The sequence below is a fragment of the Egretta garzetta genome, unplaced genomic scaffold, assembly GCF_000687185.1.
Source record: "Egretta garzetta isolate BGI_Z169 unplaced genomic scaffold, ASM68718v1 scaffold7, whole genome shotgun sequence".
NCBI lineage: Eukaryota > Metazoa > Chordata > Aves > Pelecaniformes > Ardeidae > Egretta > Egretta garzetta.
The window spans coordinates 2,893,669-2,908,037 of NW_009260350.1; the positions used below are offsets into that span (position 1 = coordinate 2,893,669).

The following is a 14,369-nucleotide window of genomic DNA, read 5'->3' on the forward strand; positions in this document are numbered from 1 at the left end:
CCCCCTCCCCGGTGTCTTGCCCGATTCCCTGCTGTGGTAATGAGGAGCAGCTGCAAAGCCTTGGCCTGGAGGCTCCTGGTAAACGAGGGATTCTCAGGGCAAGGCTCACAGGTTCGATCTTCTTGCTTTTGAAGTGTTTCCTCCCTCCTCCCTCCCCGAAATCTGGCCAGGTGGGTACATGAATGAGCAAGGCAGGAAAGCAGCAGCCCTGGCAGTGAGGTGCTCTCACTGCTAAACAAGCTGCAGCTGCTCAGTTATGAACTCACAATCTGGGTTTTTTGGGTTTTTTTTTCCTGTGATTTTGATGGCTCAAACTTCCATCACAGCCAAACATCGGTAGGGGTGGAGGCCAAGAGTTTCTACTCTGCTTCATTCCTGGCACGGCAGGAAAAAAAGTATATCTGCGTTACAATACTTAAATATTTCATGAACTGCCCTTGTACCCATGCTAAAATCAAGCCAATTTCGACCTCTGGTAAGGTCTGGTTTACTTCTGGAACCAAGTGCTTTAAAGCAGCAATCTCATTAGCTTTCTCCAGCTCCCCTGATTTCCTATTAAATACACACGCGGCCATATGGAAGAAGCTAGGGCTCAGATCTCCCTGGCAAGGGTAGATTTCAAATGGATTACGAGAGTCATGCATTGCAGGCAAGTGCAAGTGCAGATTGACACACACAAAAATACTGCCGTCATGAAATTGCTGCTGCTGCGAAAGCCTGAACCTGCAAGCTGCTGAAATCCCCACCACCACTGAAGCTGGTGGGCATGGAGGGCATTTTCTATCTGGGAGGACTCAGATTCTAGACCAATTTTGTCCGAGTTCGGGAATACTGTTTTCAAGAGCGTTCGGCACTGGCCAAACTCTGCTCCTCCTGTTACAGCAGAAGAAGCTGTTATAACAAAGGCAGAATTACAGCAAAGTCAAATGGTCCTGAAAATGCGTCTCCATCTGTTCTGTAAAGGGACTGCGCTCCCCTCTGGAACTACCAAAGCAATTGCAAAGTTATCAGAGCAATTCTGAAGCTGAGAACTGGTCCCCAGTGAAAGCAGGAACAAAATTTAGCTTTGAGCATAAAATTCTCTTTCCAAAAAATGCCAGGAACTCTCTGCAGCTTCCCCCCCAGGTACAAATCAGAGGGCTGTAACAGCTTCAGTGGTCGTAAGTCGAGAGGCAGCAGCTTTGGCTTGGGCTTGGTGCAAGTCCGTGAGGCTTCGAGCACAAACACACCCTCTCCACCCACCCCCAGCTTAATAAAAACATGGTCTCTGGTACGTGGTAGGTGTTCACAGACCCATGGTGCTTGCAAAAGGTGGTGTCCAGTTTGCACCCAGATTCTAACCCTGCACACCCCTATAAAAGCCCCTCATTGGGAGATTAATCGCAGAGCATGGCTGAGCAGGGCTGTAAGTTTGCTCTCAGTTATCCCAGGGCGAATTTGCCCACTGAGAATTTCACTTGTAAAATGAAATCATCCATTCCCCTCATCCTCCAGTCTCTGTGTGCTAGGAGCATCCCTGGAGAGAGCAGGAGCGGGAGGGCAACCCTGGTGCGAGTCTCTTCCCAGCACAAGGCACCGTGAGTCCGGTGCCACCCCCAGGACCCTCCCTTGCTGAGCAGCTCCCTGCACCTTTTGGCTGGGCAGACAGGGCTGAGAAGGAGAAGGGAAGGGTGTCCAGAGGGAAGCAGTGGAGGAAGCCTGGATTACAGCCTGGGACGGAGCGAGAGGTGTCGCATACTAACAGTGAAGGAACTAATGGAGCAATCCCAGTGAGACCGGACAGAGATTCTTGCGGCTCCTTGTCTCTTCCCGTCTCCTCTTCTGCAGAGGTGCAATGGCCTTCTCTCAGGACACAACTGCAAGTTTGCACAGACATGCAATCCCCTTCTCTCAGGACACAACTGCAAGTTTGCCGGTCACACAGGGACACGCTGGCTTACACTGCTTGGGGTGTGAACAGAGTCCCCTGTTCGCCCCTGGGGATGTGTAAGCACAGGACAGGGGACAGGAAGTGTGGGCAGCCCAAACTCAAACCCCATTTCTCTGGCCAGCATGGATGCGACTGGCTTGGTTCCCCTCATGCAACAAGCTCAGGCCTACCCAGCAACAATCACGGAGGTGTCATCTTTGCGAGTCTACTCCTGATGGCAGAAGTCTCATTATTTTCCCGCTGTCTCTCATAAATAGAAGAAAACAAACTCCCAGGCAGTCCTTCTGGGGAGATGAAACCTTTGAAGTCGTCAACACCACAGGCAGTAGATACCCTTGCACTGAATGAACAACTTATTTTTCCCTGCTAGTGGACACAGCAGGTTGGGAAAAGAGAGAACCATTTCCCATGAGTTTTCAGGTTTGTATATAACTTTCTAGGGACATTTGAAAAACCTACGTATTAAAATCTTTGAGGAAAAAAACCAACTCACTTCATGGTGTCTTGAAAATCAGATCTCCTGTTTAGGGAAAAGCGTCTTTATGCTCCCCGGGGAGCAAAAAGGAACTGAGCGAAACAGGCAGAGGTGGACGTCCTCCTGGAGAGGGACTGGGCCATTGGATCAGGCTGGGTGTTCATTGTGTCCAGTATCCCCTTGCTGCAGGAGCCTGGACAGGTAGCAGGGACCTGGAGGTGACAGATGCATGAACCGAGCATCCAAGAGGCACAACCCCTCCATGCATGCCACCCCGGGGCAGCTCATGGCATTGGTGTGTGGCAGACCCCACCTCGCTCTCTGCTGTTTATGCGTGCCAGAGATATTGTAGCTACACCCACGTGTGAGAAATGTCACCACAGGATGAGCAGAGTCTAGACAACTGGTGGAAGAGCTGCCTTTGTGGAATGGTAAAGCAGATCCGCAAGTTTATTTCCCCCTTTGCTGTGGGAGAAAATTAAGCTGGAGGGGAGTGCAAAGCCCCTGCAGGTAAGGGGGATGACGTCTGAGACTGACTCAACAAAAAATAATGAATCAAGATTCCCAGCGGCGCGGCTTGTGAGGAGCCAATGGTCCTACTCAGGCGGAGGGAGCAGAGAGGCAGCCCAGAGCCCTGGGGGACATAACAACTTCATGGGCCTTCACGGCAGGGAGGGTGTTTCTTCTGCAGGGCCAGGCTGGCCTTAAACCAGCATTTCCCATCGAAAGGGCTCCGAAGGACTCACCGACCTGATACCCGTTGAACTTGAGACGGCTTTGTCTGTCTGCCCTGCACAGACCCCTTTGGAGATCCCACTGGAGGCAAGGCGCACACCCTGTTCCCTTTGCTGCCTCACTTCCCTGCTGTTTTCCCCGGCGGCTCAGGTGGAAGGGGGAGATGGGGGTGGCAAGCTTTGGGGTGCAGGAAAAGCAAGCCAATTCATCTCGGACACAGACTGCAGCAGCAAAATGACTTCCAGATGGGAGGTGTTACACTGATACAGGCAGAAGGCAGGACAGGAGAAAACTAATTGCCAGCAACAGAGGATGAGCTGGGAAGAGGAGGAAGACAACGGCATTTCTTTGGGCACAACCTCCTCTTCAGTTTGCATTGCTCCTTCTACTAAAAGGAGGACCAGAGCATGAAGCCTCGAGCCAGAATAAAATTTCCCAAAAGGAGGGGATGAGTTTAATTTTTTTTTCCTTTAGCTCTGTTTGTGCAGCCATAGGACCAGGGATTAGGGCCAGGCTTGCTGCATGTTCACAGCTGGCTCCCACTGGCCGGACCTCTGCCCAAATTCATGCATCCCCCCAGCACAGGGACCCAGCTCCCCTATCCCACTGCCTGCCCTGGGATTAGGGCACAACCCAGAGAGCCAGAGCCGGGGTTGCCCTTTTTCCTGTCCTGTCCTGCTTTCACCTCCAGGTCACAAAGTCCCCAGGAGGTGACACAAACCTGGCCTTGCACCAGGCTCCAAACCTTCTCCGGGGTGGCCAGCCCAGCCAGCTCGGCTCTGGCCACACCGTGGCAGCATTCATTCGCATTGTACGCCACACTAGATGCTCTGCTGGGACCCGCAAAACCAAGACCTGCATCTCAAATTCTCCCAGTGCCTGGAGGTCTTTTGCTCCTGGATTTTGGCCTGGAGCTGCTTCAAGCATTCAGGGAGCCACAGTTGCAGAAGGTGGTCACAGCACATGGAGATGTGGGCAGCCAGGCAGCAGGAAAGGGCAGGAGGTCCTGGCTGAAGGTGGGGATAACTGCCCAGCCTGGGGCCAGAGGAGCCAGCGCAGCTTGTACTATAGGCTGTGAGAGCAGCAAACCTCCTGCAGCTCTTTTTGTTCCGACTTTGGCTTGGGGCAGCTAATCTTAGCCCTCTGAAAGCAAAACTTGCCATTGCAGCTCCTAGACAAACCCTCAGCTGTCGCCAGTGCGGGTGCAGTGCAGCAGAGAGGAGGCAGGAGGAAAGGACCAGCATCTACCAGCTCAAAACATCAGCCCCGTGTCCCTGCCTCCAGCAAGAGCTGCAGCCATGTCCTGCTGTCCTCATCCTGGCAGTGAGGGAGGACAAACCTTCTTCAGGGTGGGAGGGAGGAGGAAGGACACACAAGGTCACACATGCTTTACCTTGCAGACAGCTTTTCTCCGTTAAAGGGACTGATACCTTTCTGTGATAGTGTTAACAGCTTGCTTTTGGGGCCAGATTTTTGCAGTAGGGCTGAGGTGCGAGTATGTCAGAGCCCAGAGTCACGCAGCATCTTTGCAGCAATCTCACCTCCCTTCTCACATGAGCGGTCCCGGCAGAGACAGCTCGTGCCGCTGGCAGGTGGCATGGAGCCTACAGAGGGGGCTGGCTTGCCATCAAGATGCCACATGTATTTCTTTTGGCAAGCAGGTCGCTCCGTGCTGGCACTTTTTGCTGGCTGGAGATGTGGAATTGGCTGGGGTCTGCTGTCCTAGAACTGCTCATGAGGCTGCGCTAAGGTGGAGCTGATGCTCTCTGGGCTTTCAAGAGTCCTTGGTCAGCATATCCTCACCAAGGACCAGGACCCTCTGTAACCTTCCAAGTGCTGCCTTCCAAATAGGCCTTGTTACCAGGAGGTGCCTCTCGCAGCTGGGGTTGGAGCTGCTTCTCTCCCATCCTTGTGGCTTTCCAGTCTCACCTGGGAGAGGGTTCAAACGTTCACAGCACGCAAAGCTCTGGGATGCAGGCAGTCCCTGAATCTCTCCCACCGGCCTCGTGGCTGCAGATCGCATATCTCCTGTAGAGCCTGTCGGAGGACAGCCTGGCCAAGCAGCGGTCATTGCCATGAGTTTTTCCCTAGCATATACATCAGCCTGTGCGTTTGGTGCTTGCTCCTCTGCAGGAGGACTTTCATGCCAGCGAAAGTGGGGACTGAGCAAAAGGAGAGAGGCTCATGGGGAATGGGAAGCAGAGAGGGAGGCAAATGTAGTGCAGAGTCCATTTAGGAGAAACCACGACACGTGAATCAGAGACATCCTATCCTTTGGATCAAACCAGATACATCTGTACCCAGGCTGCTTGGGGGATGAACAAAGTTCAGAGGCACGAGGGCATTGCATGTCATCTGCCCCCAGCCTCACGCATGTGTCCAGGTCTGGACAAGTCCAAAGGAAAGCCAAGAAAATGCAAGGATTCAGCCAAGCCTGGGGCTGGGGAAAGGGAGAGCCTGGGAGAGACAGCCCCCAGCTCCGGTCAAGCAACAAGACCTAACCATTGCCCAGCCCCTGCCACCTCTGCTCTCCCCCAAAACACCAAAACGGCGGATGATCACGAAGGTGGTGATTTCATGCAGCTGCAAAATGCCCTCATGAGAAGAGGGAGAAATGTGAAGTTCTGTAAAGAGCCACTGCAGATTATAAAGCCATTGTACTTCAGTGGGGAAATCCAGGGAAAGGGGGTGAAAAGAAACGGCCACAGGACAAGAGCAAGAGAAAGAGGAAGAAAAGGAAATAAAAATCATCATCATCATCATCATCATCAGGACACAACAACAGGACGAGAGACAGAGCGCTTTCCATGGGCAGTTCCCCGCGGAAAAGGAGCCACCGTGTCCGTGAAATACAAAACCCAGTGCCCTCCAGCTGGAGGGGGCAGCAGGCGCTGGGACTGGTTTGGCATCCCCTTGGGGTGAAGGGTCCAGTTAGGAGCAGAAAACCCTGTAAGGGAAAGGGGAGAAAGGCTGGCCTTAGAAGGAGTGGTGAGGAGCATCTAGGACTGAGGATTTCCCAAGGGATCATGCTGTAGATGGGAATTTACAGAGCCCTTTGCAGCTGGGTGAGGTGGGCAGGTAGGTAACCCTCATCCCTACCTAGAGGTGGGAAACTGAGGCACTCCGTGTACAGTGCAGACCCCAGAGTATGTGCTGGTTTGGAGAAAAATTCTTCCCAAACCTCAAGAATGTTGGGAAACACACTCCGGGTCAGCTGGGCACTACATGGCACAGCCAGGAGTGCAGGGAAGGGATTGCACCCCAGGCTGCTGAGGGCCAGGTCAAGGAGCAAGATCCACGCAGCTGCTCATCCTTTATCCTAAATAATCCTTCTGCTCAGCTAGGGAAAATCCCATGGAGACAGAGCTGAGCAAATGGCAGGACATGGTGGAGCAAAACCAAACACGGCAAATGTCAAGCTTTCTTACTTCTTACAGTTGTTTTCACAACAGTGGAAAGAAAAATCTCCAGATTTTTCCTAACTGGGTACGCAGGCACCTGGAGACCTCCCCACACTGTGAGTACCAGCCGCCTGCACCCCTGGAGCCAGCCAGGCCCCCCGCAGCCGGCACTGGAGCTGGGGACCCTGCAAACCTTCCAGCCCATCACCCACCGTCCCGTGGCAGGGCAGCAGAGGCTGGCAGCAGGCAGGACTTCTGCTTCGCATCGCCATTTGGATGGGATTGTCAGGTCCGAGCGCGTTGGTGCGACGGGTGCAATAACCCGGGGGAGATTTGTCCTAGCGAGGTGACAGCTATTTCAGAGAGGCTGCCAGGCAGCAGCCTCTGCTTCCAGTGCAAAAATCAAACATCTTTTCTCAGCCTCTGCTGTAAGAAGGGCCACGCGTGTGCAAAAGTTAAAGCTCCCTTCCCCATCCCACAGCCCATGCGCCTGGGAGACCGTTGCAGGGGTTAAAACAAACATGTCAACTCACTCATCCGTATCTTTTTTGCTCTCCTCAATGAATGCAATAGACTCAGATCTAAGGCGGTTAGTCACTTCGTACGTACGCAGGGTGACTCCAAAAATATCCTCGTGGTACCGGCTGTCATCCTGAAACAGAGGATGGGAGAGGGGCAGCGGGGGAAAAAAAAGTGTTTAGCAGTGGTTGGTATTGCACTAGAAAGCTTTCGTGTTGTGGGTAGGTACCAAACACATGGCAAGTGTTCTGGGACCTGTCCCAAGTGCTGGTGGGACAGGCAGGACAGAGGGACGGGCACAAGCAGGGAGGCGAAATGACCTTCCCAAGGTCACACTGTGGGGCGGCGGGGGGACTGCTCAATGCATTAGATGTCCTCAGCTGCTGGCAATCCAGGGACTGCCTGGCCCTCCTCTGGGGGACAAGTAGCCTGGGGCCAGCCCACGTACAAGAGCTTTTGCTTGCAAACCAGCTAAAAACGTGGTTCTGGGCTGCCTCAGGTTCTGGAGGGAGTGGGGGGACACGGTTCAGAAGGGGTAGTCCCACAGGAATGGGGCTGAGTTATCCTTCTGGGCAGAAGCAGAGCCCTTCAAGCACCTGTTCTCGGGCCTGTCCCCCAAACTGAGCTCACTTCTGCTTCAGTCGCAACATCTGCAGCAACGTGTTTGCCCAGGGTGCAGCCAGGCAGCCACACGGGCAGAGGGAGGGGGACCCACAAGCTGCCCTGTTGGCTTGCTGCAGTGATGGAGGGGCAGCAGGGACTTAACCAGGTGAGTAAGCCATGTCTGGGCTACCAAGGGTTCCCCAAAAGCGCTTGTACCAGCGCTCAGCGCAGCACCAGGCTCATCGCAGGAGCCCAGCGTGGGCTGAGGGGGCTGCAGCCTGGAGCAGAGCCCCCCCAAAGCTTTCACTGCGCACCCAAAGCTTTGTGAGATCACCCTCCCGACCTTGCCCAGGTGCAGGCAGCGTGGGTGGGAGCCGCACTCCGCCCCCAGCGCCCGTCGCCTCGGCACTGCCCGTTTCGTTCCACGGGAGGAAGGCACCAGGTGCAGCGCCCGTGGCGGGAGCTGGCGCGGCGTCTGGTGGCGCAGGCACTACTCACCCGCAGCTTGCTGATGAACGTGCCCGCCTCCTCCACCGACAGCTGGCCCTGCTGCCTCACGATGCGCTGAACAGTCTTGAGGACGTCCCTGGCCATGGTGACATCCCCACAGACGTAGATGTGGCCTCCCTGCTCCTTCAGCGCTTTGAACACGGTTTGGGCCAGCTGCTCCTGTAACACGTCCTGCACGTATTTCTGAGGGAGGAGGAGGAGGTGGGGGCTGAGGTTAACCTACAGCTTCTCAGCCCTATCCACCCACACGCTCCAGCCAGCTTTGTGGGCACCAGCTGCCTTCAGGGCAGCCCTGCAATGCAACTGCCTCGGCGGGGGAGCGTGCCTGCACCTCACAGCACCCACAATGGTAGAAAAGAGACGGGGAAAGCAGCAAAGCATCGTTTGCTCTTGCGTTTTCACATCTTCGCCTTATATCTCATTGCCAGGCCTGCTCAGGTGGCGGTGGGGATTTAGGCCAGGTGTTTGTGCTGGATCTGGGCCACCCCACAGGGTGACATCCTTCCTTGCCCACCCACTTAGGGAGGACGTGTCTTTCCCCTTCCCCATCTGCTGCCCAGGGAAGGGGCCGAGTCCCCATCCCTGGGGGTATTTAAAAGCCGGGCAGCCGAGGTGCTTAGGGCCAGGGTTTAGTGGTGGGCTGGCAGGGTTAGGGGAACGGTTGGGCTTGATGAGCTTAAAGGGCTTTTCCAACCTAAAAGATTCCATGATTCTGTGATCTGCTCCCACCTGCTGAGGGGGGCTGCAGCCCTCCAGGGCAAAGCGTGAGCAATGTGGGCCCACATTCAGGCTGGCGCAGGGATGGGGACATGCCCCGGGAATGGGGCTGCTCCAGGAAGCACACACTTAGGCAACCAGATCACCCCAGGGCATGAGCCACTGGGGCTGTGCCAAGGAACTGGCATCTCCATGCCGTCCCGGCTGGCCACAGCTGCCCAGGGCTGCACACTGGGACTGGAGCGGTGCCTGCCACGCACCTTTGGTTTGTCTGGTTCCCGGGAGTAGGCTGTGTACAGCTCTCTGAAGACACCTTGGGTTTTGGCAAAGAGCGTCTCCTCTTTGTAAATGTGGTCGATCCTGGACTGCCGGCAGCCAAACACCAGGACCATAGGACAAGGCTTCAGACCTGGGGGAGAGACAGGAGAAGCAGTTAGCCCCAGGGACCACCGATACCTGCTTTCTGCAAGCCACCTCCCTCCAGATCTGGCAACAGCCCCTAGCACCCACCGCGAGACTGCCAGGAGCTTTCCCTGGCCAAACTGGGAGGGAAGAAAAACCAGCAAGGAGGAGGAGATGCGCTGCCTGAGCCAGTGCTTGTGCCAGGTTTTGGGGAAGAGTTAAACTTTTTTTTTTTCCTAAATGGTCTAAATGACTAGTGGGTAATGCATATTTTACACAAATTTCCATTAATGTTCTTTAAAAAAAAACAGAACAACCCAAAACCAACTGCAGCACTATAGTTCTGCCATAAAAACTTGCAAAGTTTAACAGGAGTGTTTTCATGGGGTTTGCTTGGGGAGTTTGGGCTGACCTCCAAGCCTGCACTTGGGTCAGCTGCTGCTTCCAGAAGCCCTTTGCCTCCGCTGGGGCAGCCTGGGCAGGAGACTGGACCCCCCCCATCCCCACGCCACCAGCCCAGGTTTCTCCTGAGATGAGAAACAGGAGGAGCAAGCGTCGACCCACCTTTGTGCTGGATTTCAAAAAGCCGCTGCTGCCAGAAGCTCCGGAAAGGGGCGATGCCAGTGCCGGGGCCGATGAGGATGCAGGGCACCTGGGGATCCTGGGGCAGGTGGAACCCAGGCGCACTGCACACATCAAAGATGCCAGTTAAACCCAAGCAGGATTCTCCCTCCCTCGCCTCTGCCCACAGCAAGCTGAGACACCACCCACAGAGGGAGAGGCAGAAAATGAGGTGAAATCCCAGAAAGTGACATTTTAGCCCAGAAGAACGGCACCCGAGAAGGGACCCTGTTGCTCACAAATCCCACCCTGTTTTCTCCACACCCTTGGTGCTTTGCAAAGAAGAATTGAGGGCACCCTGCAAGGGGGCTCACCCCATCTTTTACACCCCTTGCCTTGTCTGGACCACTTACCCTCTTACAAAACAGGGCACTATTTCGTCGGTCTGTATCTGATTGAGCCAAGAGGAGCAGACTCCGTGGTGGATTGGTCCTTCTCCGTCTAGGAGGGGAGAAGAGGAGGTCTGTACTTGACACACCAGCCCACTACTCCAGTTGCTTTCCTTTCTGAAACCCTCCCTGCTACTTCCCACATGAACACCTCACTGAAACCTTCACTATCTCTGCATCTACCCCCCACGAACTTGGTAGAAGTTTGGCACTTGGATCCCTCGGTGGAGTTACTCAAGTTCACCCAGGACCCAGCCCTGCAGTAGCTGGATGTCCACAATACTTCCTAAGTCTCTCTCTTTGGTCCTTTTTGGCAGAAGCAGCATCATGCTGCGGTGCTTCCAGACACAAGCCCTCCACGGCAACCCCAAATGAATGGCCAGCGTCTTCCCCTGTGCCCTGCCTGCTGCAGGGGTGACGGGGCCATGTCCATCTATACCATGACCAGGGTTGCTTGGACACATCAGTGCTTGCACAGGTACAGAAATCTGGCCAGCAGCGGCAATGTGGACTTTGGTGTGGGCAAACAAACGATTGCACATGGAGCTCGGAGCCCACCATGGCTGGTCTGTTGCTGGTACCCGACCCAGATCTGGCATCTCAGCAATACAGTGCCCTTTGATGGATGACCGTTCTCCACAACATGGGACAGCAGTGTCAGGGGTTGGAGGGAATACAGTCACTGCAGCAGGTAGAAAGGCTTTAAAATAACACCTCTGGGCCAAAGACCTGGTGGTGTTGCCCACATGCTAATGCTTTTTTCTTCCTCTCCACACCAAGCCTGTCTCCACTGAGCCCTGCATGAGCACGGTACCTCTCGTGCGATAGGAGACCACTGCCACGGTGAGGTGGACTTCTCCTGGGTACATCTCTGGGGAGGAACTGATGGAGTAGTAGCGCGGTTGGAGGAGGGGGAGCTGAGTGAGCAGCAGCGTGGAGGGCATCTGCACCGAGGGGAACTCCTCCAGCACCTCCACAATGGTGGGGTTCTTGGACCACTTCCATTCCTCGTACTCCTGCAAAAAAAAAGAGAGGGATGGAGGAGAGCGCTGCAGCATCGACCTCTTCCAAGCCAGATGCCTCTACTGATATCCCATCGGGCCTATGGCAAAGCTGGGGTGGGTGGCTGTGAAGGCAAGCAGGAGGAGTTCTGCTGTCACAGGTGGAGACTCAGCCTAACCACGGCATGGGATGAAAATGCCCTGGGGTTGTGGTTGGCCCCAGGGCCTTGAGGAACTTGGGGCTTGGGGTCTGAGGCTTTACCTTGCTAAGGACCTGCAGACGTTTCTTCTCCTTGTCACTGGTGGCCAACAAAGCAAACTGCTGCAGCAGGAGGGGTGTGGGAGGGGTGGTGATGTCCAAATAGTACTTAAAAGCCTGGAAGATTGTGCATGGTGGGACACGGTTCTCATCTGTCCAGTTACTGATGACACCTGCCAGGAGGGAATTCAGCACAACCATGGGATCAGCTGAGCATGGGAACCAAGGTGGACAAATCCTTGCTTTCATTCCCCCTTACCAGCTCTGAGACAGTGAATGATGAAGAGCTGGAAAGAAGTCAGTGAGATCCCATGCTACAAGTGAGGTGCGGTACAAAGAGCACAAATATGAGTCTGATACTCCACCACCTGCAGCCTCTGTCACTCGGAGTTAATACTGTTTTTCACCTCCTATTACACTGTGCATGGCAGTAGGGTATCTGGCTTATCCCTAAAATAGTGTTGGGATGGTCCATCGAGATCCCTTAACTCTTATTTACAGTCCTAGACATCACTCTTTCCATGAGAATATAAATACCTGTAATTTTTCTGACAAGCAAGGAAACATCTTCTCCCCAGGGCCCTGCTCACCCTTCAAACCCTGGCTCTACACCCCAAATGCAGATGAGCAATGGCTCTGGGCAGAGGAAGGTTGAAGGAGGTGCTCCCAATCCAGGCAAATGCACCAGTGAGATGGGAAATGATTTCTCCTGGGGGACACCTACCTCCCCAAGGAGCTACAAGAACTGCTCCAAGGGAGGGGTGAGGAGGAGAGAGGCCATCTCCACGTAGAGGTGGCCCTGGTTACCTAGAGCTGTGTTCCTCTCCTCCAGGAGCTCCACCTTCACCAGCTGGTTGGCCGGAGGGGCATCTTCAAGCCTGTCAATCAGGGCATTGACCAAGTCTTCGTGGTTCCCTGGAAACACGCCCAAGTGGTCCCCAGGCAGGTACTGCAGTTCCTGGTGCCCGTTGGTGTGGAGGCGCAGGAAAATTGTCAAGCGGCTACAGGGAAAGGACAAAAAGCAGAACATGTTTTGGGGGAGCGTTTTGGGAAGCCGCTGAGCTCTGGCCTCAAGAGCGGCTAGGTGCGCTGGGCAGTGGTGGCTTGTCCAAGGCCTGGTGCCCTGCTGAGCACATCACCAAAGTCACAGCTGGAAAGGACACTGCAGTGTCCGCCTCCCCTCGCTGCTGACTCACCCTCAGGGACTTTTTAAAAGGAAAACCAGTTTAACCTCTCGCTTCAGCAATTTTATCCTATCTCTGCGTGCACCCTGCCCATCCACAACTGCGGCCACCCATCTTCTCGTCCTTACAGGCAGCAGGTTAATTTATGTAGCAGCAGAGGTTTCACTGTATAAGGCGGCAGGAAACACCCTTCACTGGGTTACGGTGGCTTCCAGCCCTGGTGATGGTTTGCACAAAGGTGGTACCCGTGGGACATTCAGGGGTCGAGGGGTATTTGCAGCACCGCGTGCATGGATGCTTGAGCATGCCACAAGTGCATCCAGCTCCTGCATCTCCTACCTGGACTTTGGGCTCTGCAGGTTCTGGCGTGTGATAAGCCGGGCTGCATAGACACGTTTTTTGTGGATGCTGTACAGTCCTGCGGAGGAGGAGAGTCAGGGAAGCAAGGCAGCAGCACATGGCCAAGGCAGACAGCCTCTGGCTTTTGCAGGGCTGTTGGCCACCGCTGTGGGTTCAGCCCTTTGGACCGGAGCAGGCTGATGCCAGTCGCAGTGAGCGGGCCGTGGGCTCGACCACCCTCCTGCCCCCATCTCCTGCAAGCCTGGGGGATCAGAAACCCCAGGGTGGGAACCAAACACGTGTCCCCTTTGTTAGTGCCTGAGGACGACTCTGAAAGCACCCGCACGAGGCATGGAGACGTGCCCTCACGTGCAGGCATGCACCTCTTGCTGCCAGTACCACCTGGCTGGTAGCAAAGAGCCTGAATTTGGGAAGAGCTAAGCCGATGCGGCAGATCCTCAGCTGCAGGAGCCGTGCTGAGGGGCCAGGTGTCGGTGGGCTGGACCTGCCATTGCACCGCAACGCTCAGCTGAGCGGCATTTGGACAAAGCGAGCTTGGAAAGCTCCCAGGTTTCCAGCTCTTTGCTTCAAAAAATGGGGTCAGGAGGAGGGAGATCAGATCATAACCCAACATCTCTGTTACAGATACAGACAGGGACTGGCCGGAGGGGCCCAAGACCATCACAAACTGCTCCTTGGGCATGCAATGGAGTGGAACGGCAAGACTGAAATGCTGGGAATTTAACACAGGTTAAATTAAGGTTTGGCCCCTTTGCCCCTGCTCGAGTCCAGTACATCTCCTCCACCCGCCCCATGCCCAGAGCCCTCCAGGATGACCCTGTCTCCATACCTTGTGTGAGCTCTGGGGCTTCAGCCACGTAGGTCAGGCGAAACTTGCTCCTCTTCCAGCTCCGGTCATTGCTGATGAGGGAGTTGTTTGCTTTCTCGATGTTGACGTCGTCCCCCACGCAGAACACGTCGCACGCTGCCTGCAGCATGCACCAGGCTCTCAGGCATCTCCTCGCTGCCCCTGGGCTTTCTGACCGAGCCCCATGACCCCCCTTGTCCCACCCACCTCAGCCAACACCCGGAGGACACACACATACACACCCCTGTGGTGTAGGGCTGTACTGGTGACCATGGGCATATCTCCTCCCCCAGGCATCTGGGATACTGCAGGAATTCAAAACAGTGCTCACCCTTTGGCAGCCAGCACAAACCAGATCGTCAGCTCCACCAAAACATGGAGACTCTCTTTGTGGTGGGCCAGGGGCTCCCAGTGTA

At 54.9% G+C, this 14,369-nt stretch overlaps 1 protein-coding gene across 1 annotated transcript in view; it reads right to left on the minus strand.

Moving 5' to 3' along the window:
• Positions 1-7,070: 7,070 nt before the first annotated feature.
• The window catches only part of NOS1 (nitric oxide synthase 1), a 40,127-nt gene continuing 32,828 nt past the window's right edge, over positions 7,071-14,369 (minus strand). Inside the window, exons 18-27 of the mRNA XM_009642850.1 lie at positions 13,936-14,074; positions 13,086-13,164; positions 12,370-12,563; positions 11,566-11,735; positions 11,117-11,351; positions 10,267-10,354; positions 9,857-9,978; positions 9,151-9,299; positions 8,162-8,356; positions 7,071-7,193 (exon numbers count right to left, since the gene is read on the minus strand). Of these exons, the coding sequence (XP_009641145.1) occupies positions 7,071-7,193; positions 8,162-8,356; positions 9,151-9,299; positions 9,857-9,978; positions 10,267-10,354; positions 11,117-11,351; positions 11,566-11,735; positions 12,370-12,563; positions 13,086-13,164; positions 13,936-14,074 (1,494 nt within the window). The remainder of the gene's footprint in view (positions 7,194-8,161; positions 8,357-9,150; positions 9,300-9,856; positions 9,979-10,266; positions 10,355-11,116; positions 11,352-11,565; positions 11,736-12,369; positions 12,564-13,085; positions 13,165-13,935; positions 14,075-14,369) is intronic.